Below are 23,544 nucleotides of genomic sequence, written 5' to 3'. Positions count from 1 at the left end.
ATTGTGAAAGGTGTTGCATCTGAATGAAATAAACATTTCCTTAAGTATTAACCATAGTGCATCCTTACTCCACCCGTTCTCTTTCTTGGCTTCCTGGCTTATATTAAAGCAGATTGTCTTCTGTCTTTGATGAATCAGGATTTAAGTTAATCAAGCCTTTTGAGCAGACTGACCTGATGGAGCAGTTCATCCTAGAGGGGTATCTAGAAAGATAAATGCATTAAGAATTTCTTACAAGGTATTTTTGTTTTGGTTTGATTTTTAAATTATTTACTTATTTTAAAAAACTTTTCCAGGGGCAAAGCGTCATGGCCATGAATGTGATCAGTACTTTGGCTGCGGTGGCTGGGATCACTCTCACCATTATCAGCTTTCAATATCAGCACCATTACTGCAAGATGCCTTCCCTCGAAGGAATATGTGTTATAGGTAGAGTCCTTTACAATGTAAGTGGTTTCATTCTCTACAATGAATCTGTATAATCTTATCTGAGCTATAGTCACGCATCAATTCACTAATTTTTATTTCAATAATTGATGATGTATCTACATTTGAACTGAATGCTGAGGACCATATTGTGATTTAACAGCCACAGTGTTTGGATTTGAAATCCTGGTTTTGTCACTTATAAGCTTGTGACCTTGGCCTAACATTTTGTCTTCTCTGAGCTTCAGTTTTCCTCATGTGGAAAATGAAGACCATAAGAATGCCTACATCATCGGGTTGTTGAGAGGATTACTTAAATTATAATACTAGCTGGTACAGTGTAGTCAATAGGTTCTAGCTATTACCATTAAGGTTGACATGGATTGGATTAAAATTTATCTTTTCAGCATTAATAAGGAACAGAATGATCTAAAATGTTTACTCAGTACTAAAACCAAAATGCAGTAGGAGAAGGTGTTTAATTCACTTAGTAAAGCATGTTAATAATTTTAGAAATAATTTTATATAAATGTAGCAATGTTATTCATTAAAGCAGATGAGAGGTATCTTTACTAGGAAATAGAACTGTAGGTATACTTTTACATATTTATCTAAAAGGCATCCAATGGGATTATTTTTATGCATGTCAATAATTCCAAAAGGCATTTCCTTCTACTTCCCCAAGCAAATCCTGGGGTTTTATTTTATTTAAGCCACATCTTAATGGCTTTGATCTTATATTGTTAATGAGATTTGACCCATTTGGGTGGAAGTGAAGTGAAATCATGAGAAACTATCTCCCCCAATGAAGAAGGAAAGGAAAAAGAGCTATCAGTTATTCAATGTGAGATCTTATTTAATCCTCATAATCACTCATTAAAGTGAGTCTCAGGGTGTTCCCATATGTTCTGAGATAAATTCCAGACTTAAACTTATAAAAGGTTATTAAGGAAAGCAAGGGACAAAACCTGGTCCTAATTAGGCCAACAATATTATTTGGCATTATAATTCGTACCCTTTTCCTAGTGAACAGAATGCCACTACTATACATTACTTTAGTATAAACCAGGAAGAAATGTATACTGGAAGGGTTAAGTCCCCATGTAAATGAAACTCTGCTGCCTACTTGCCCACGTGGTCTGGCATTGCAGGATTAATCTCTGTATATAGAACCATGGAGGATTTCTTCCAAGACCTCCCTTGTATTACTTCACTATTCCTTGCTGTAACCCTCACATCATAAACTAAAAATGCCAGAACAGTGGACTGTAGACAACTCTTGGACTGACCTCTGTTGCAAAGACCATCCATTGTCTACACTGAAGCCAGTCATCACTTTGAAAGGCAAATCTGAGGACATAAGTCAATGGCTTCTGGTAAACAATCTTAAAAGGTTTGTAGGACCCTGTAGAACCTATCCTGCCTACTTTCTTGACATTATTTCAGGCCTTTATCTTTCTTACTCTATTCTCTTGCCACTTTCTGAAATTCCTTATTGTGTCAAGTACTCACTGCCCCAGGACCATAAGATCAGCTTTTTCTTGCTTCAAATGTTTCCCAGCCCAGTGCCTACCCTTTTCCACCTACTCAATGAACTCCTCCTCATTCTTTAATTTCAGTATAAACATCACTTTTTAAAGGAGGTCCTTCCTGATTGCATCTCTACCCTCAATGCAAACCTGGTCAGATCTCCTGTGATAACTGTGCACAGCTCCCAATACTTTTTCATAGCACATAACACAATTTAGTTAAGTAAATAATTACCTAATTATTTTTTACTGTCTGCTTTCCTTACTATGACAAAGTTCCACAAAAACCAAAACCAGGTATCTTATTCAATAGCTGAAGCCAGTAAATTCACAGTAGGCACTTCACACCTATTGATTTATCAACAAATGGGTTATATCCAAGCTTTTGAATATGTTGAAGAAAAATCAAGATTCATATAGACTCAGTCACCGTCCAAGGTTAAGTGTAACCTTGGACCCAATTGCACCCTACTGTTTCTGTTTCCAGTGTCTAAGCTTTTTGAAAACCATGGTATTCCATGCTGCTTCTTGGAGCAGAGTGTGCAAAATAGCAATCATCAGACTATATTCAGGCTGAAGATATGTTCTAGTTGATTTACACAAGTAAATAAATAACTGCAAAATTTCACATAAAAATATGTATATCCAGCTTCCCTGGGAAAGAAAAATGACAAGGCATTATGGAACCCATATTCCCACATGGTAACTATTGCCTGGAACTGAGTAATGTATGAATCCTAGAAATACCTTTACTTTCTACCATCTCCCCTCCTGTTTCACTCTTTTAAGATGGTTGTCTGGCCTCTGTATGCATTGGAGTTAGTTCCACCTCCTTATCAGGAAGATACAAGATGAAAACTTTTCAATCACTGATGGCTACAGACACATATAAAATATGGGTTTTGCTTTACCTGGTCATACAGTGTAAGTGGTATTTGGCTTAGATCTTTAAAATGGAATAGCTTTGATCCCAAATGCATTTACTCATCCTCATTTTTTTGCAGGGAATTTTGTCGGTCTTACTGATCCTCAGCATAGCAGAGCTCAGCATCTCGGTGACTACAGCCTCCTTCAGAAGCAAGTGCTGGACCAAGTCAAATGAGGTGTGTACAATGTTGTTATGAGAATGGTTCCCATTGGAACACTCCAAGGTGATGTCTGGTCTATCTGTGTGCAGAGCAATGTTCTCAGATGCTGAACTAAAACTTTCCACTTTAGGAAAAGCTTAAAACTGAAGGCGCACTCCACCCTTTGAGACAACTATGCTTTATTTTCTTGCTCTATCTGCTGTCCCCAGTCATTCCAACATAGCTTCTTACCTGACTACCAAAATATATGAAAGACCAGGACTTACTAGGAACCCATATGACTGTAACATGAGGAACTTATACTTAGGTCATAAGGGTGTGTGAGGTAATTCCCTCATCAGAGATAAAGCAGAATAATTTAACAGTGATACTAATATAATCTATAAAAATCATTAGAGCCAATACTTACTGAACACTGTCAGTCATTGTTATAATCAACATCAACTTACTCAATCTTAACAAAAATATTAGAACACCTTTATTTTACATATAAAAGAACTAAAGCACAAGGAGTCACCTCTCCAGAATCCTATATCATCAGGTTTTGGACTCAAGTAATGTGGTTCCAGAGAGTGCTCCCTCAATCTCAGATCATAATTCCAGGCCCTGTTTTAGGTGGTCCCCACCCCCTCTTTTTTTACATCAACTTTATAGAAGTATAATTTGAAACCATTAAAATGCACCAGTTTTAAGAATACCATTGAAGGAATTTTGACAAATTGTATATACCTGTTTAGCTAACATCACAATCAAAATGTAGAGTATTTCTGTCACCCAAAAAGTTTTCTTGCAATCTCTTTTGCAGTTAAATAGTCTCAAACTTCCTTCATACACCTGTAATTTTAAATAAGTACTCTTTGTGTCTGGCTTTTTTCACTCAGTAACATGTTATAAGATTCATCTATGCCATAGCATGTATCAATAGTTTGTTCCTTTCTTTAAAGATTTTTATTGATTTTTCTTTTTTTGGGGGGGGGGAGAGAGAGAGAGAGAGAGTGAGAGAAACATCGGCTGCATCCTGCACACCCCCTATCAAGAATCGAACCAGCAACCCCTGGTGTACTGGACAATGCCTAACCAATTGAGCCACAGTAGCTAAGGCTGGTTTTATCCTTTTATGTAAGGATATACCACATTCTGTTTACCCATTTACTTTTTGATAGGCATTTGAGTTACTGTCTTTGTGTGAACATATGTTTTCATGTATCTTGGTGTGTTGTATCTAGGATTTGATTGCTAGGTTATATGGCAAGTGGATGTTTATTAAGAAAATGCCAAACAGTTCTTCAAACTGACTATACCATTTTGCATTCTTATCAGCAATATGAAAGGTGCAGCTGCTCCATATAATTAGCAACATTTGAATTTTCAGTTGTATTAATAATATAGTCATTAATAATATAGTCATTCTAGTGATTATGTAGTGTCCATAGCTTTAATTTGCATTTCCCTGATGAAAAAAGATGATGAAACTATTTCTATGTGCTTATTGTTCATTTATATATCCTTTTGTGAGATGTGTCTGTTCAAATTTTTAGTCAACTTTTTTTAAATTTAATTTTTTTTAAAAATTTAAATTCTTTACTGTTGAAAGTATTATGTATGTAGCTCCCTCCTTATTGAGCTCCCCCCAGCCACTCCCATCCCCTAAGACATGGCCTCACTCCCCTACTGTCTGTGTCCATTGGTTATGCTTACAAGTCCTTTGGTTGTTCTCTTACCCATCCCACTCCCCTGACTTCCCTCTGAGGTTGGACAATCTGTTTAATGCTTCTATGTCTCTGGATTTATTTTTGTTAATCAGTTTATGTTGTTCATTGTATTCCACACATGAGTGAGATCATGTGATATTTTTCTTTCTCCAACTGGCTTATTTAGCTTAGCATAATGCTCTCAATGTCCATCCATGCTGTTACAAATGATAAGAGTTCTTTCTTTCTTTCTTTCTTTCTTTCTTTCTTTCTTTCTTTCTTTCTTTCTTTCTTTCTTTCTTTCTTTCTTTCTTTCTTTCTTCCTTCCTTTCTTTCTTTCTTTTTTTTTTTACAGCAGCATAGTATTCCATTGTGTAGATGTACCACCATTTTTTAATTCACTCATCTGCTGATGGGCACTTAGGCTGTTTCCAAATCTTAGCTATTGTATATTGTGCTGCTATGAACACAGGGATGCATATATCCTTTCTGATTGGTGTTTCTGATTTCTTGGGATATCTAGGAGTGAGATTGACTACTGAGTCAAATGGGAGTTCCATTTTTAATTTTTTAAGGAAACTCCATGCTATTTTCCACAGTGGCTACACCAGTTTGCATTCCTACCAGCAGTGCACGAGGATTGCTTTTTCTCCACATCCTCACCAGCACTTGTCATTTGTTGATTTGTTGATGATAGCTATTCTGACAGGTGTGAGATGGTAACCTCATTGTCATTTTGATTTGCATCTCTCAGATGATTAGTGACTTTGAGCATATTTTTCATATGTCTCTTGGCCTTCTGTATGTCCACTTTTGAAAAGTGTCTATTTAGGCTTCTTTGCCCATTTTTTGATTAGATTGTTTATCTTCCTTTTGTTAAGCTGTGTAAGTTCCCTATAAATTTTGGAGATTAAACCCTTATAGGATATAACATTGGCAAATATGTTCTCCTATGCAGTGGGTGCTCTTGTTGTTTTGTTGATGGATTCTTTTGCTGTGCAGAAGCTTTTATTTTTTATTTTATGTAGTCCCATTTGTTTATTTTCTCCTTTGTTTCCATTGTCTTAGCAGCTATATCGGTAAAGATATTGCTATGACATATGTGGATATTTTGCTGTCTATAGATTCTTCTAAGATTTTTATGGTTTCCTTTCTTATGTTTAAGTCCTTTATTGATTTTGAGTTTTTTTTTTGTATGGTATAAGTTGGTGGTCTAGTTTCCCTTTTTTTTTTTTTTTTTGCATGTATCTGTCCAATTTTCCCAAAACCATTTACTGAAGAGACTGTCTTGACTCCATTGTATGTTCTTGCCTCCTTTGTCAAATATTAATTGAGCATAATAGCTTGGGTTGATTTCTGGGTTCACTGTTCTGTTCCATTGGTCTATATGTCTGTTCTTGTGCCAGTACCAGACAGTTTTGAGAACAGTGGCTTGGTAATACAGCTTGATATCTGGTATTGAGATTCCACCTACTTTGTTCTTCTTTCTCCGGATCACTGCAGCTCTTCGGGGTCTTTTTTTTATTCCAGATGAATTTTTAGCGAGTTCGTTCTCGTTCTGTGAAATATGTCATTGGTATTTTTTTGGAAATGTGTTGAATTTATAGATTGCTTTGGGTAGTATGGACATTTTAATGATGCTGATTCTACCAATCCATGAACATGGTATATTCTTCTATTTGTTTATGTCTTTCTCTATCTCTTTTTTTCCTATGTCCTGTAGTTTTTTGATCACAGTCTTTTACCTCCTTAGTTAAGTTTGTTTCTAGGTATTTTCATTTTTGTTGTTGTTGCAATGGTAACTGGGATTTTTATTTTTTGTTTCTCTTTCTGTGAGTTCATTATTGGTATATAAAAAGGCCATAGATTTCTGGGTGTTAATTTTGTATCCTGCTACATTGCCGAATTCATTTATTAAGTCTAGTAATTTTTTGATGGAGTCTTTAGAGTTTTCTATGTACAGTATCATGTCATCAGCGAATAATGACTGTTTTACTTCTTCTTTTCCAATTTGGATACCTTTTTATTTTTTCTTCTTCTCTGATCACTATGGCTAGCACTTTAAATGCTATGTTGAACATGAGTGGTGAAAGTGGGCATCCCTGTCTTATTCCTGTTCTAGGGGAAATGAGTTTTTGCCCATTGAGTATGATGTTGGCTGTAGGTTTGTCATATAAGGCTTTTATTAATGTGAGTTATGGTCCCTATATTCTCACTTTGCTGAGAGTTTTTATCAGGAAAGAATGTTGGATTTTGTCAAATGCTTTTTATGCATCAACTGATATGATTATGTAATTAAAATTTTTTTTTATTGATTAAGGTATTACAAATTTGTCTTTATCCCCCCATTGTCCCCTCATCCCCCCAGTCTTGCCCCCTCCCTCACCTCCTGTTGTCTGTGTCCATTGGTTATGCTTATATGCATGCATACAAGTCCTGTGGTTGATCTCTCCCCCTTAGCCCCACCCTCCCCTACCTTCCCTCTGAGGTTTGAGCATCTGATCGATGCTTCTCTGTCTCTATATCTATTTTTGTTCATCGGTTTATGTTGTTCATTATAGTCCACAAATGAGTGAGATCATGTGATATTTATCTTTCCCTGACTGACTTATTTCACTTAGCATAATGCTCTCCAGCTCCATCCATGCTCTTGCAAATGGTAGGAGTTCCTTCCTTTTTAATGCGGCATAGTATTCCATTGCATAGATGTGCCAACGTTTTTATGTGTCTGCAACAAGCAGAATCCGAAGTAACCGCTTGAGCTAAAGCTGACCCATGCCAACGTTTTTTAATCCACTCATCTGCTGATGGGCCCTTAGGCTGATTCCAAATCTTAGCTATGGTAAATTGTGCTGCTATGAACATAGGGGTGCATATATCCTTTCTGATTGGTGTTTCTGGTTTCTTGGGATATATTCCTAGAAGTGGGATCACTGGGTCAAATGGAAGTTCCATTTTTAGTTTTTTGAAGAAATTCCATACTGTTCTCCACAATGGCTGCACCAGTCTGCATTCCCACCAGCAGTGCACCAGTGTTCCTTTTTCTCCACATCCTTGCCCGCATTGCCATTTGTTGATTTGTTGATGATAGCCAGTCTGACAGGTGTGAGATGGTACCTCATTGTCGTTTTAATTTGCATCTCTCAGATGATTAGTCACTTTGAGCATGTTTTCATTTGTCACTTGGCCTTTCTTATGTCTTATTTCGAAAAGTATCTATTTAGATCAGTTGCTCATTTTTTGATTGGGTTGTCTTCCTTTTGTTAAGTTGCATGAGTTCCCTATAAATGTTGGAGATTAAACTCTTATAGGAGTTATCATTGGAAAATATGTTCTCTCATGCAGTGGGTTCTCTTGTTGTTTTGATGATGGTTTCTTTTACTGTGCAGAAGCTTTTTATTTATTTTTATTTTTTTATAATTGATGTTTCTTTTTTTTTTACTTTCTTTTATTTATTGCTTAAAATATTACAAACAGTAGTACATTTGTCTCCTTTTGTTTCCCTTGACCTTCCCCCAGCCTCCCTTACCCCCCAGTGTCTTGTGTCCTTTGGTTATGCTTATATGCATGCATACAAGTCCTTTGGTTGATCTCTTACCCCCCACCAACCCACTCCTTCCTGCTGTAGTTCGACAGTCTGTTTAATGCTGTTCTGCCTGTGTATCTATTTTTGTTCATCAGTTTATAAGACTCTTTATTATCCATAAATGAATGAGATCATGTGGTATTTTTCTTTCACTGACTGGCTTATTTCACTTAGCATAATGCTCTCTAGTTCCATCCATGCTGTTGCAAATGGTAAGAATTCCTTCTTTTTTTACAGCAGCATAGTATTCCATTGTGTACCACAGTTTTCTAATCCATTCATCCATTGATGGGCACTTAGGCTGTTTCCAAATCTTAGCTATGGTAAATTGTGCTGCTATGAACATAGGGATGTATATATCCTTTCTGATTGGTGTTTCTGGTTTCTTGGGATATATTCCTAGCAGCGGGATCAATGGGTCAAATGGGAGTTCCATTTTTAACTTTTTGAGGAAACTCCATACTGTCTTCCATAGTGGCTGCACCAGTCTGCATTCCCACCAGCAATGCATGAGTGTTCCTTTTTCTCTGCATCCTCTCCAGCACTTGTCGTTTTTTGATTTGTTGATGATAGCCTTTCTGACAGGTGTGAGATGGTACCTCATTGTTGTTTTGATTTGCATTTCTCGGATGATTAGTGACTTTGAACATGTTTTCATATGTCTCTTGACTTTCTGAATGTCCTCTTTTGAAAAGTGTCTATTTAGGTCCTTTGCCCATTTTTTTATTGGATTGTTTATCTTCCTTTTGTTAAGTTGTATGAGTTCCCTATAAATGTTGGAGATTAAACCCTTATCGGTGATAACATTGGCAAATATGTTCTCCCATGCAGTGGGCTTTTTTATTGTTTTGTTGATGGATTCATTTGCTGTGCAAAAGCTTTTAATTTTGATGTAGTCCCATTTGATTATTTTCTCTTTAGTTTCTAATGCCCTAGGAGATATATTGGTGAAGAAATTGCTTTGGCATAAGTCTGAGATTTTGTTGCCTTTAGATTCCTCTAGTATTTTTATGGTTTCCCGTTGTACATTTAAGTCCTTTATCCATTTTGAATTTATTTTTGTGTATGGTGTAAGTTGGTGGTCTAGTTTCATGTTTTTGCATGTATCTGTCCAATTTTCCCAGCACCATTTATTGAAGAGACTGTCTTGACTCCACTGTATGTTCTTGCCTCCTTTTTCAAATATTAATTGAGCATATTAGTTTGGGTCAATTTCTGGGTTCTCTATATTGATCTATATGCCTATTCTTGTGCCAGTACCAGACAGTTTTGAGAACAGTGGCTTTGTAATACAGCTTGATATCTTGTATTGAGATCCCACCTACTTTGTTCTTCTTTCTCCGGATCACTGCAGCTACTCGGGGTCTTTTTTTTTTTTATTTCAGATGAATTTTTAGCGAGTTCGTTCTCATTCTGTGAAATATGTCATTGGTATTTTTATGGAAATGTGTTGAATTTATAGATTGCTTTGGGTAGTATGGACATTTTAATGATGCTGATTCTACCAAGCCATGAACATGGTATGGTCTTCCATCTGTTTATGTCTTCCTCTATATTTTTTCAACATCCTGTAGTTTTCTGAGTACAGGTCTTTTACCTCTTTAGTTAAGTTTATTATTCCTAGGTATCTTAATTTTTTTGGTGTGATAGTAAATGGGATTGCTTTTTTAGTATCTCTTTCTGTAAGTTCACTATCAGTTTACAGAAATGCCATAGATTTCTTGGCATTAATTTTATATCCTGCTACATTGCTGAATTCTAATAGTTTTTTGATGGAGTCTTTATGGTTTTTTATGTACAATATCATGTTATCTGCGAATAAGGACAGTTTTACTTCTTCTTTCCCAGTCTGGATGCCTTTTATTTCTTCTTCTTGTCTGATCACAACGGCTGGTACTTCCAGTACTATGTCGAACAGGAGTGGTGAGAGTGGGCATCCCTGTCTTGTGCCTGTTCTTAGGGTAAATGGTTTTAGTTTTTGCCCATTGAGTATGATGTTGGCTCTGGGTTTGTCATATATGGCTTTTATTAAGTTGAGTTATGATCCTTCTATTCCCACCTTGCTGAGAGTTTTTATCAAAAATGGGTGTTGGATTTTGTCAAATGCCTTTTCTGCATCAATTGGTATGACTATGTTGTTTTAATCTCTCAATTTGTTTATCTGATGTATTATGTTTATTGATTTGTGGATATTGTACCATCCTTGCATCCCTGTGATAAATCCTACTTGGTCAAGATGTATGATGTTTCTGATGCACTGCTGGATCCGATTTACTAGGATTTTGTTGAGGACTTTTGCATCTATGTTCATGAGGGATATTGGCCTGTAATTCTCTTTTATTGTGTTGTCTTTATCTGGTTTTGGTATTAGGGTGATGCTGGCTTCATAGAATGAGCTGGAAGTGTTCCTTACTCTTGAATTTTTTGGAATAGTTTGAGGAGGATAGGTTTTAGTTCTTGCTTGAATGTTTGGTAAAACTCCCCTGTGAAGCTGTCTGGCCCCAGGCTTTTGTTTGCTGGAAGCTCTTTGATTACTGCTTCAATTTTTTCCATAGTTATTGGCCTATTGATATTTTTAGATTCTTCCTGATTGAGTTTTGGAAGGTTGTATTTTTCTAGGAATATGCCCATTTCCTCCAGGTTGTCTAGTTTGTTGGTAGTAGAGTTGTTCATAGTATTTTTTAACTATGTATTTCTGTGGGGTCTGTTGTTATTTCTCCTCTTTCATTTCTGATTTTGTTTATTTGGGTCCTCTCTCTTTGCTTCTTAGTGAGCCTGGCTAGAGGTTCATCAATCTTGTTTATCCTTTCAAAGAACCAGCTCTTGGTTTTGTTGATCTTTTGTATTGTTCTTTGCTCCCTATGTCGTTTATCTCTGCTTTGATCTTTATTATTTCCTTCCTTCTGCTTACACTAGGCTTTTCTTGTTGCTCTCTTTCTAACTCTTTGAGTTGTAGGGTTAGGTAATTTATTATCATTGTTTCTTGTTTTTTTGCAGTAGGCTTGTAGAGCTATGAACTTCCCTCTCAAGACTGCTTTTGCTGTTTCCCATAGGTTTTGGATTGTTGTGTTTTCATTGTCATTTTTTGCCATGATGTTTTTTATTTCTTCTTTGATCTCTCTGGTAACCCAGTCATTGTTTAATAGCGTGCTATTTAGTCTCCATGTTTTAGATTTTTTTGGATTGTTTTCATCATAGTTGATTTCCAGTTTTATGCCATTGTGATCAGAGAAGATCCTTGATATGATTTCTATCTTCTTGAATTTGAAGAGACTTTGCCTGTGACCCAATATATGGTCTATCTTTGAAAATGACCCATGCGCACTTGAGAAGAATGTATAGTCTGTGGCTTTGGGGTGAAATGTTCTGAAGAGGTCAGTTAATTCCATCTGATCTAGTGATTCATTTAGGATTGATGTTTCTTTGCTGATTTTTTGTTTAGAGGATTTGTCCAATGGTGATAGTGGGGTATTAAAGTCCCCTACTATGATTGTATTGCTTTCAATCTCTCCCTTGATCTCCTCCATAAGTTTTTTTTTTTAATGTATTTGGGTGCTCCTATATTGGGTGTGTATATGTTGACCAGAGTTATTTCTTCTTGTTGGATTGCTCCCTTTAGTATTATGAAGTGGCCTTCCTTATCTCTTTTTATGTCCTTCACTTTGAGATTTAATTTGTCAGATATAAGTATTGCTACCTCAGCTTTTTTTTTCATTTCCATTTGCCTGAAAACCCTTTTTCCATCCCTTCACCATCAGTCTGCGTGCGTCTTTTTTTCTGAGGTGGGTTTCCTGTAGATAGCAGATATATGGGTCATGTTTTCTTATCCACTCAGCTACCCTATGTCTTTTGATTGGGGCATTTAATCCACTTATATTTAAAGTTATTATTGATAGATACTTGTTTGTCACCATTTTTATTCTTTTTTTAAATTTTTATTTAATTTAATTTTATTTTTTAATTAAATCTTTATTGTTCAGATTATTACATTTGTTCCTCTTTTTCCCCCCATAAATCTCCTCCTCCCAGTTCCCGCCCCACCCTCCACCCTCACTCCCCACCCACTGTCCTTTTCCATAGGTGCACGATTTTTGTCCAGTCTCTTTCCGCATCTCCCACACCCCATTCCCCCCCAAGAATAGTCAGTCCATTCCCTTTCTATGTCCCTGATTCTATTATGATCACCAGATTATTTATTCACTTGATTCTTAGATTCACTTGTTGATAGATGCATATTTGTTGTTCATAATTTGTATCTTTACCTTTTCCTTCTTCTTCCTCTTCTTAAAGGATACCTTTCAGCATTTCATATAATACTGGTTTGGTGGTGATGAACTCCTATAGCTTTTCCTTATCTGTGAAGCTCTTTATCTGACCTTCCATTCTAAATGATAGCTTTGCTGGATAAAGTAATCTTGGTTGTAGGTTCTTGGTATTCATCACTTTGAATATTTCTTGCCATTCCCTTCTGGCCTGCAAAGTTTCTGTTGAGAAATCAGCTGACAGTCGTATGGGTATTCCCATGTAGGTAACTGACTTTCTTTCTCTTGCTGCTTTTAAGATTCTCTCTTTGTCTTTTGCTCTTGGCATTTTAATTATGATGTGTCTTGGTGTGGTCCTCTTTGGATTCCTTTTGTTTGGGGTTCTCTGCGCTTCCTGGACCTGTAAGTCTATTTCTTTCACCAGGTGGGGGAAGTTTTCTGTCATTATTTCTTCAAATAGGTTTTCAATATCTTGCTCTCTCTCATCTTCTGACACCCCTATAATTCTGATGTTGGTATGCTTGAAGCTGTCCCAGAGGCTCCTTACACTATCTTCGTATTTTCGGATCCTTTTTTCATTTTGCTTTTCCAGTTGGGTGTTTTTTGCTTCTTCGCATTTTGAATCTTTGACTTGATTCTTGCACTCCTCTGGTCTGCTGTTGGGTGTCTGTATAATATTCTTTATTTCAGTCAGTGTATGCTTAATTTCTAGTTGGTTCTTTATCACAACATCGAGGGTCTCATTAGATTTCTTGAGGATCTCACTACATTTATCGGCGGTCTCACCAGTCTTTTCGAGGGCCTTACCAAGTTTATCGGCAGCTTCTAGACAGTTCTTGAGAGACCTTAAAAGTGTGGTTTTGAGCTCTATATCTTCCATTTCTGACATTTGCGTCCTGTTTCTTTGTCTCCGCATTTTTTTTTATCTTTTCTTGGTGCACCCTCTAGTGGTCTTTGTGTGCAGTCTTGTAGTTAAGCCTTGATTGTTGTCGGTAATACCAGGGGTGATTTGACCTCCAGGCTAACTGGCTATGAGAGTCAGCTGTGTCTCGCCATTTTTATTCTTTACCCCTGTGTTCCTTCTTCGTTTCTTATTTTTTCTTTTTACAGCAGACCCTTTAGCATTTCTTGCATTGCTGGTTTGATGGTAATAAACTCCCGTAGTCTTTTTTTGTCTGTGAAGCTCCTGATTTGACCCTCAATTTTGATTGATAGCCTTGCTGGGTACAGTATTCTTGGATTCAGACCCTTCCTTTGCATGACTTTGTATATTTCATTCCATTCCCTTCTTGCCTGATGTGTTTCTGTTGAGAAATCAGTTGCTAGTCTGATGGGGGATCCTTTGTAGGTAACTTTCTGTCTCTCTCTGGCCGTTTTTAAGATTCTTGCTTTGTTGTTGGTGTTTGCTAATTTAATTATAATGTGTCTTGGTGTCGGTCTTTTGAGGTTCATTTTGGTTGGGATTCTGTGAGCTTCTTGGATTTGTGTGAGTTTTTTCTTCCCTATATCAGGGAAGTTTTCTGTCATTTCTTCAAACAGGTTTTCTCTTCCTTGCTCAGTTTCCTCTCCTTCTGGCACCCACCCCTATTATGCGGATGTTGTTTCGTTTTGTGTTGTCCCAAAGTTCTCTTAGGCTCTCCTCCTGCTTTTTAATTTATTTTTCTAGAAGCTGCTCTGCTTAGGTATTTTTTCCTACCTTGTCTTCTAGCTCACTGATGCGGTCCTCTGCTTCTTCTAGTCTACTGTTGATGCTTTCTATTGAGTTCTTTATAGCAGTGATGTCATTTTTCATTTCTTCTTGGTTCTTCTTCATTTCCTCTTGGTTCTTACACATATTGTTGAATTGGTCTTCCATTCTTTTCATCCACCTTATTACAATTTTTCTGGATTCTTTCTCTGACAGGTTGCTTGCCTCTATTTGTTTACTTCCTTTTCTAGCGATGCCTGTTTTTCTTTCATCTGCGGGTTGTTTCTTTGTCTCCCCATGATTTCTCTTCTCTGGGTGTTTGGTTATGTAGTTCTCTCTCTCTGCTTTGATTTAAAGGCACAAAATACAACACAACAAGGCACAATGCACAAGGCACTGAACACAAATGTGTTCAGGATACTAATAACCCCAAATAAAGGTGACCACCAGAGAAAAGAGAATTAGGGGATAAGAAAGAAAGAAGAAAAGAAAAAGAAAAAAAAAGAAAAAGAGAAAAAATAAAAAGGAGTGCAAAAATGAAATTGGGAAAAAGATAAAAAAAAGTAAGAGAGAAAAGATAGAGAATAAAATAGAAGAGGGGAAGAAATTATTTTTATAGGGAGAAAACTCCAATAAAACAGCCACAAATTCAAACAAATGCCCAGAAGGTTTTTATTTTGATGTAGTCCCATTTGTTTATTTTTCCTTTAGTTTCCATTGCCATTGAGCTGTGTCAGTGAAGAAATTCCTTCGGCATATATCTTAGATCTTGCTGCCTGTGGATTCCTCAAATATTTTTATGGTTTCCCGTCTTATGTTTAAGTCCTTTATCCATTTAGAGTTTATTTTTGTGTATGGTGTAAGTTGGTGGTCTAGTTTCATTTTTTTGCATATGTCTGACCAAGTTTCCCAGAACCATTTATTGAAGAGACTGTCTTGTCTCCATTGTATGTTCTTGCCTCCTTTGTCAAATATTAATTGAGCATAGTGGTTTGGGTCGATTTCTGGGTTCTCTATTTTATTCCATTGGTCTATATGTCTGTTCTTGTGCCAGTACCAGACAGTTTTGAGAACAGTGGCTTTGTAATACGTCTTGATATCTGGTATTGAGATCCCTCCTACTTTGTTGTTCTTTCTCAGGATTGCTGCAGCTATTTGTTTTTTTTTAAAAAATTCCAGATGAATTTTTGGAGAGTTCTTTCTCAATCTGTGAAATATGCCATTGGTATTTTAATGGGAAGTGCATTGAATTTATAGATTGCTTTGGGTAGTATGGACATTTTAATGATGTTGATTCTACCAATCCATGAACATGGTATGTTCTTCCATCTGTTTATGTCTTACTCTATCTCTTTTTTCAATGTCTTGTAGTTTTCTGAGTACAGGTCTTTTACATCCTTAGTTAAGTTTATTACTAGGTATCTTAATTTTTTGTGTGCAATGGTAAATGGGATTGTTTTTGTGATTTCGCTTTCTGTAAATTCACTATTGGTGTATAAAATGCCTTTGATTTCTTGGCATTAATTTTGTATCCTGCTACATTGCCAAATTCGTTTATTAAGTGGAATAATTTTTTGATGGAGTCTTTAGGGTTTTCTATGTACAGTATCATGTCATTTGTGAATAATGACAATTTTACTTCTTCTTTTCGAATTTGGATGCCTTTTATTTCTTTTTCTTGTCTGATTGTTATTGCTAGTACTTCTAGTACTATGTCAAACAGGAATGGTGAGAGTGGTCATCCCTATCTTGTTCCTGTTTTTAGGGTAAATGGTTTTAGTTTTTGCCCATTGTGTATGATGTTAGCTTTAGGTTTGTCATATAAGGCTTTTATTATGTTGAGGTATGATCCTTCTATTCCCACTTTGCTGAGCATTTTTTATCAGAAAATGGTGCTGGACTTTGTCAAATGCCTTTTCTGCATCAATTGATAGATTATGTGATTTTTGTCTCTCAATATGTTTATGTGATGTATCACGTTTATTGCTTTGCGGATATTGTACCAGTCTTGCATCCCTGGAATAAATCCCACTTGGTCATGGTGTATAATTTTTCTAATGTAATGCTGGATCCAGTTTGCTAGAATTTTGTTGAGGATTTTAGCACCTATGTTCATCAGGTATATTGACCTGTAATTCTCTTTCTTAGTGGTGTCTTTATCTGGTTTTTGGATTAGTGTAATCCTGGCTTCATAGAAAGAACTTGGAAGTGTGCCTACCTATTGAATTTTTTGGAAAAGTCTGGGAAGGATTGGTTTTAGTTCTTCTTTGAATGTTTGGTAAAACTACCCTGTGAAGCCATCTGGTCCAGGGCTTTTGTTTTATGGAAGCATTTTGATTACTGTTTCAATTTCATCAGTAGTTATCTGCCTATTCAGGTTTTTTGATTCTTCCTGATTGAGTTTTGGAAGCTTGTATATTTCTAGGAATGTGTCCATTTCGTCCAGGTTGTCCAGATTTTTGGAGTAGAGTGGTTCATAGTATTTTTTTTTTTTTTACAATCCTATGTATATCAGTAGGATCAGTTGTTACTTCACCTCTTTCATTTCTGATTTAGTTTATTTGGGTCCTCTCTCTTTGTTTCTTGATGAGCCTCGCGATAGGTTCATCAATCTTGTTTATCCTTTCAAAGAACCAGCTCTTGGTTTCATTTATCTTTTGTATTGTTTTTTTGGTCCTATGTCATTTATTTATGCTCTGATCTTTATTATTTCCTTCCTTCTGGATACTGTGGCCTTTTGTTGCTCTCTTTCTAATTCTTTAAGTTGCAAGGTGGGATAATTTATTAGCAGTTTTTCTTGTTTTTTTGAGGTAGGCCTGTAGACCTTCCCTTTCAGGACTGCTTTCACTGTGTCCCATAGATTTTGGATTGTTGTGTTTTCATTGTCATTTGTTTCCAGGATGCTTTTTATTTCTTCTTTGATCTCTTTGGTAACCTAATCATTGTTTACTAGCATGCTATTTAGCCTCCAAGTGTTTGACTTTTTTTCATTATTTTTATTGTAGTTGATTTCTAGTTTTATGCCATTGTGATATGAGAAGATGCTTGTTATAATTTCTGTCCTCTTGAATTTGAAGAGACTTTGCCTGTGTCCTAATATGTGGTCTATCTTTGAAAATGTCTCATGTGCACTGGAGAAGAATGTATATTCTGTAGCTTTGGGGTGAAGTATTCTGAAGATGTCAATTAAGTCCATCTGATCTAGTGAGTCATTTAGGATTGTTGTTTCTTTGCTGATTTTTTGTTTAGAGGATTTATCCAGTGGTGTCAGTGGGGTATTAAAGTCCCCTACTATGACTGTATTGCTATTGATCTCTCCCTTTTATGGATTTGGGTGCTTCTGCATTGGGTGCATATATGTTTACCAGAGTTATATCTTCTTGTTGAATTGCTCCCTTTAGTATTATGTAGTAACCTTCCTTATCTCTTGTTATGGCCTTTACTTTGAGGTCTATTTTGTCAGATATAAGTATCACAACCCCAGTGTTTTTCTTATTTCCATTTGCCTGAAAAATTTTTTTCCATCCCTTCATTCTCAGTGTGTGAATCCTTTATTCTGAGATGGGTCTCTTGCAGGCAGAAAATATATGGGTCATGTTTTTTTATCCATTCAGCCACCCTATGTCTTTTGATTGGTGCATTTAATCTATTTAAATTTAATGTTATTATTGATAAGTACTTGTTTGTTGTCATTTTTATTCTTTTTTTAAATACATCTTTATTGTTCAGATTATTATAGATTTTCCTCTTTTTTCCGCCATAGCTTCCCTCACCTGGTTCCCACCCCACTGCATGCCCTTACCCCCTGCCACTGTCCTCATCCATAGGTGTAAGATTTTTGTCCAAACTCTTCCTGCACCCTTCATACCCCCTTCCCCCTGAGAATTGTCAGTCCACTCCCTTTCTATGCCCCCGCTTCTATTATATTCACCAGTTTATTCTGTACATCAGATTTTTTTAATTGACTTAATTTTTAGATTCATTTGTTGATATGTATTTGTTGTCCCTTTGTTGTTCATAATTTTTATCTTTACCTTTTTCTTCTTCCTCTTCTTAAAGAATACCCTTCAGCATTTCTGGTTTTGTGGTGATGAACTCCTTTAGCTTTTTCTTGTCTGTGAAGCTCTTTATATGACCTTTAATTCTACATGATAGCTTTGCTGGGTAGAGTAATCTTGTTTGTAGGTTCTTGCTATTTATCACTTTGAATATTTCTTGCCACTCCCTTCTGGCCTGCATGGTTTCTGTTGAGAAATCAGATGACAGTCGTATGGGTACTCCCTTGTAGGTAACTAACTGTTTTTCTCTTGCTGCTTTTAAGATTCTCTCTTTGTCTTTTGCCATTGGCATTTTAATTATGATGTGTCTTGGTGTGGTCCTCTTTGGATTCCTCTTATTTGGGGTTCTCTTTGCTTCCTGGACTTGTAAGTCTATTTCTTTCATCAGGTAGGGTAGGTTTTCTGTCATTATTTCTTCTAATAGGCTTTCAATATCTTGCTCTCTCTCTTCTTCTGGCACCCCCATAATTCGGATGTTGGTAGGTTTGTAATTGTCCCAGAGGCTCCTTACACTATCTTCATATTTTTGGATTCTTTTTTCTTTTCCAGTTGGGTGTTTTTTGCTTCTTCGTATTTCAAATCTTTGACTTGATTCTTGGGATCCTCTAGTCTTCTGTTGGATCTCTGTAAATTATTCTTTATTTCAGTCAGTGTATGCTTAATTTCTGACTGGTCCTTTTCCAATTTTTTGGCATTCTCATTAAGATCCTTGAAGGTCTCACTAAGTTCCTCGGAGGTTTGTAGAAGATTCTTGAGTAACCTTATAACTGTGGTTTTGAACTCTAAATCCATTAATTTACTTTCCTCCATTTCTTTCATTTGTGACATATTTCTTTGTCTCTGCATTTTGGCTGCTTCCTGTGTTGATAGAGTGGCTTTGTGTGGTAGGTGTCCTATTGGGCCCAGTGGCTCAGACTCCCCAATCACCTGAGGTGGACACTCTTGGTGCACCCCTTTGTGGGCTGGGTGTACAGTCTTGTAGTTAAGCCTTGATTGCTGTTGGTATCCCTGTGAGGAAATGACCTCCAGGCCAATTGACTGCAAGGACCCGCTGTGTCTATAGTGGAAGAACTCCTGTGCTGGAGACACCCTTATGGGGCAGGACTTGCTTCGATGGGGCTTTGGTGATCACTGAGTCTGCCTCTTGAGTGTGTCACTTATGGATGTGAGGAGTTGAAATCTGGTATCTGACCACTTGGTACACTGGCTCCTGGATCTCCAAGGGGGTGCAAATTCAACCACTGTGTGAGTCTGCCCAGCAGGAGCTACAGCAAGATCTGCAGATTTCTCCTATTTGTTTGGGGTTTGGAAATTTTGGAGCTCTCTGACCCAGCTGCAGTTTGTTAGGTTAGGCTGCAAAAGGGCAGGTGATTCATTTGCACCACTGTGCACAGCTTGGGTGGGGTTGTAAATTGGGTGGGGCGGGGTCTCAGAGAATCACCAGGGTGGAGCAAATAGGGATGGCTGTCGTCAGCTGTCTCCACTCGTCTCCATGCATTTCCGAGTGTCTCTGCGACCCCAAGTCCCCGAGTCCCATGCCCCCACAGTAACAATGATCCCTGTGAGCAGTTTTGCAAGAAAGCCACCCTCACTTTCCGAGCTGATACCAGACAGTCCAGCTTCTCCCCGTAGGAGTCTAGGTCCCTAGAATCTCGCCGGAAATGAATCAGTACTGTTGGGAGCGTCTATCTCCTGATTGAAAAAAACCATGCACCCAGGTGCAGCCCGGTTCGTGTGCCTCCATCCCTCTGCTCTTGGCACCTCTGCACCTCCTACCCAGCCTCAATGCGCTTTTTTCTTTTCTTCTAGTTGTAGAACTTCCACTCAGCCAGCTTTCCTGTGGTTCTGGATGATCGCCGTTTTGTCTTTTAGTTTTAGTTTTAATGTGGTTGTGGGGGGCGGCACATATAGGTATATACCTTATGCTGCCATCTTGGTTGTCCCACTTTTATTCTTAATATTTGTGTTTCTTCTTGCATTTCTGTTTCTACTTTTTACAGCAGACCCTTTAGCATTTTTGCATTGCTGGCTTTGTAATAAACTCTCTTAGCCCTTTTTTGTCTGTGAAGCTCCTGATTCCACCTTCAGTTTTGAATGATAGCCTTGCTGGGTGTAGTATTCTTGAATTCAATCCCTTGCTTTGCATCACTTCGTATATTTCATCCCATTCCCTTCTGGCCTGGCGTGTTTCTGTTGAAAAATCAGCTGATAGTCTAATAGGAGCTCCCTTGTAAGTAACTTTCTGTCTCTCTCTGACAGCCTTTAAGATTCTTACTTTGTCATTGGAGCTTGCTAATTTAATTATGATGTGTCTTGGTGTCGGTCTTTTGGGGTTCATCTTGTTTGGGACTCTATGTGCTTCTTGGACTTGTGTATTTTTTTTTCTTGCCAGTATCAGGGAAGTTTTCTGTCATTATTTCTTCAAACAGGTTTTCTATTCCTTGCTTCTCCTCCTCTCCTTCTGGTATCCTTATTAAGTGAATATTATTTCATTTTGCATTGTCCCAAAGCTCCCTTAGGCTCTCCTCTTGCTTTTTAAGTTTTTTTTTTCCAGTTGCTCCTGTGTTTGTGTGTTTTTTCCTACCTTGTCTTCTAATTCGCTGATGTGGTCCTCAGCCTCTTCTAGTCTGCTGTTTAAGCCTTCCATTGTGTTCTTTATTGCAGCTATGTCGTTCTTCATTTCCTCTTGGTTCCTTTTCATGTTGGTGACATTCTCATTCAACTCCTTATAATTCTCATTGAGTTGTGTGTATTTGTCATCCAGCTGTTTGAGCATCCTTATAACCATTACTATGAATTCTATATCTGATATGTTGCTAGCCTCAGTTTCATTTAACTCCCTTTATGGTGATTCTTCTTTTTCTTTCCTTTGGGGATTGCTTTTTTTGTCTTCCCATGTTTTGCTGTAATGTTTTTATTGTAGATCCGATTGCTTTGCTACCCAGGTTCTTTTGGGGATAGTGCTACTGGTGTGATCTCTCAGGTTTCCTGGGCTTGGTAATCTAGCGTAGCTCTCTACTTGAGCTATTTGGGTTCTCTTGATGTAGGCCTGTGAGCTGGAAATGTGCAACTGTGATGTCTAGAAGTCAGCAGCAGCCATGGAGGGGGTTGTCTCAATTTTTGCTGTCTTATGTCCTTGGTTGAAGTTGTACGTGCCCAGTGGGGACTCACAGTGGCACTAGAAAAGCATGCAACTGTAGTGTCCAGAGTTCTGCAGCTGTGGGGTGGGCAGACTCAGTTTTTCCTGCTGCACCTGTGGTGGATAGGCACACACTCCCAGTGGCGGCACACAGGGGCACCAGCAGTGCATTTGCCAGCATAGCTTACTGAAGCACTCTGAAGGGCCCTGGCACTGAAGCCACATCATTGAGGCATCTGTGGGCAGGTATCCAGGGTGAGTGAGTTCGGAATTTCTACTGCTGGGGGAAGTGCGTCCCTGTTTGTTCAAGATTGCACCTAGCAGGGGCTGGCAGGGGCTCCCGAGCGCCCTGTGGATAAATGGGCTCTGGGTGCCTACTCATTGGAAATGCATGACTGTGGCAGTGAGTTTGCCAGCGCAGAGCTCTGACACACTCTGAGGGGCCCTGGTGCTAAAGATGCGTAGGTAGGTTGTCTGTGAGCATTTATTCAGGAAGAGGGAATTCAGAATTTCTACTGCGGGGCAGCACACCCTTGTCTGTTCAAAATCACACCCAGCAGGGGTTCATAGCGCCATCCAAGAACTGCCTATGTAGTGGTGTGCCCTGGAAGTCTGCGCGCTGGAAACGCGTGGATGTTGGAAACGTGAGAATATTGGAAATGCAAGAATGTGGTGTCTGGCATTCTGCCGCCAGGGAGGGGGGAAGTTGCACTTATTGCTGTGGGAGGAGTGCACCTTTGGAGGTGGAGGTCCCAGGGTCCACGGGTCTGTGTGTGGGGCAGCAGGATTTTGGCTGGAGTGGCTGCTGGGTCGCGGGCAGTATCCAAGGCCTGTCTGGGTGGTGGTGCTGATGAGTTCCTAGGAGAGGCCACTCTCCCCTTCAAGATGGTTCCGTGCCTGAGTCCTGCAATCTGGGGAGTGCCTGCAGTGGTGGTAGTCTCTCACTGTCCAAGAGAGCTTGGTCTGCCAGCCTCTGCTGCTTCTGCCAGATTTAACTGTCCCTCCCTCACTCACACACACACCACACACATCCACACACTCTCCTTTCATCCCCTCACTCACTCACTTCCTATCCCTCACCTCCGTCCTGCCAGCTGCCATCTTTCTCTTCTGATTATGTGATTTTTGTCTTTCAATTTGTTTATGTGATGTATAATGTTTAGTGATTCGAGGATATTGTACCAACCTTGCATCCCTGGAATAAATCCCACTTGATCATGGTGTATGATCTTTCTCCTTCTCCTTCTCCTCCTCCTCCTTCTTCTTTTTGTATCCAAAATGTGTTTATTGGGATGGTTTCCCACTCATCTTGATTTGAGGTGATTTTGGTGCTGCTTCCTTCTGAAGGAGCATCCTCCTGTAAGCCTTGCTTTTCCTCCTGTTGGCTGACAGAGAACAGTGGAGCATTCAGCACAGTAGCAATCAAAACTACTGTTTGTGCATGGCTAAAGACGGTGGTGATTTTATAGCATCCCGGGCATTTTACATCCATGAAATAAGAACTGGGACTCTGCACCAGGTACTACTTCTTGTGTTTCCTCTTCTCCTCTTCTGGAGAGGGATGGAGGAGATCCTTTCCGAGCTGGGAGAGCTTGCCCCTGGCTGGGCCTGGTGTTTGTGCAACTGGACTGCCATCTTATCTCCTCTTAGCTCCCATCTATGCAGCCCCCGCCTCCCACCTCTGCAGGCCTCTGCAGTCCCTGTGGTTAATGTCCTAGGGCCAGTGGTCGGCAAACTCATTAGCCAACAGAGCCAAACATCAACAGTACAATGATTGAAATTTATTTGAGAGCCAAATTGTTTAAACTTAAACTATATAGGTAGGTACATTGTTATTAACTTAATTAGGGTACTCCTAAGGCTTAGTAAGAGCCACACTCAAGGGGCCAAAGAGCCACATGTGGCTCGCGAGCCGCAGTTTGCTGACCACAGTGACCTAGGAAATTCGGAGGGCAAGTGAGGCCCTCTGCAATCCGAAACCAGTGTGAAGGAAGCATGTGGACAGAAGAGCAAGATCTCTGCTGAAACCTGCACCAAGGAACTCACAGGCATATTGTCATGGGGAGGTTGTCACCACC

General features: G+C 38.5%; 1 protein-coding gene and 1 pseudogene across 1 annotated transcript in view; one reads left to right on the top strand and one right to left on the bottom strand.

Annotated features, from left to right (window-relative positions):
- Window positions 1-23,544, top strand: part of MS4A14 (membrane spanning 4-domains A14) — a 36,055-nt gene that overhangs the window by 5,819 nt on the left and 6,692 nt on the right. Inside the window, exons 4-5 of the mRNA XM_059710864.1 lie at window positions 297-446; window positions 2,960-3,058. Coding sequence (XP_059566847.1) covers window positions 297-446; window positions 2,960-3,058 — 249 coding nt within the window. The remainder of the gene's footprint in view (window positions 1-296; window positions 447-2,959; window positions 3,059-23,544) is intronic.
- LOC132241108 (small ribosomal subunit protein eS27-like) lies at window positions 22,725-23,042 on the bottom strand (annotated as a pseudogene).

This window comes from Myotis daubentonii, chromosome 9 (genome assembly GCF_963259705.1).
Source record: "Myotis daubentonii chromosome 9, mMyoDau2.1, whole genome shotgun sequence".
Classification (NCBI taxonomy): Eukaryota; Metazoa; Chordata; class Mammalia; order Chiroptera; family Vespertilionidae; genus Myotis; species Myotis daubentonii.
The sequence above is the reverse complement of the archived record's forward strand: the minus strand, read 5'-3'. Positions and strand labels throughout refer to the sequence as shown.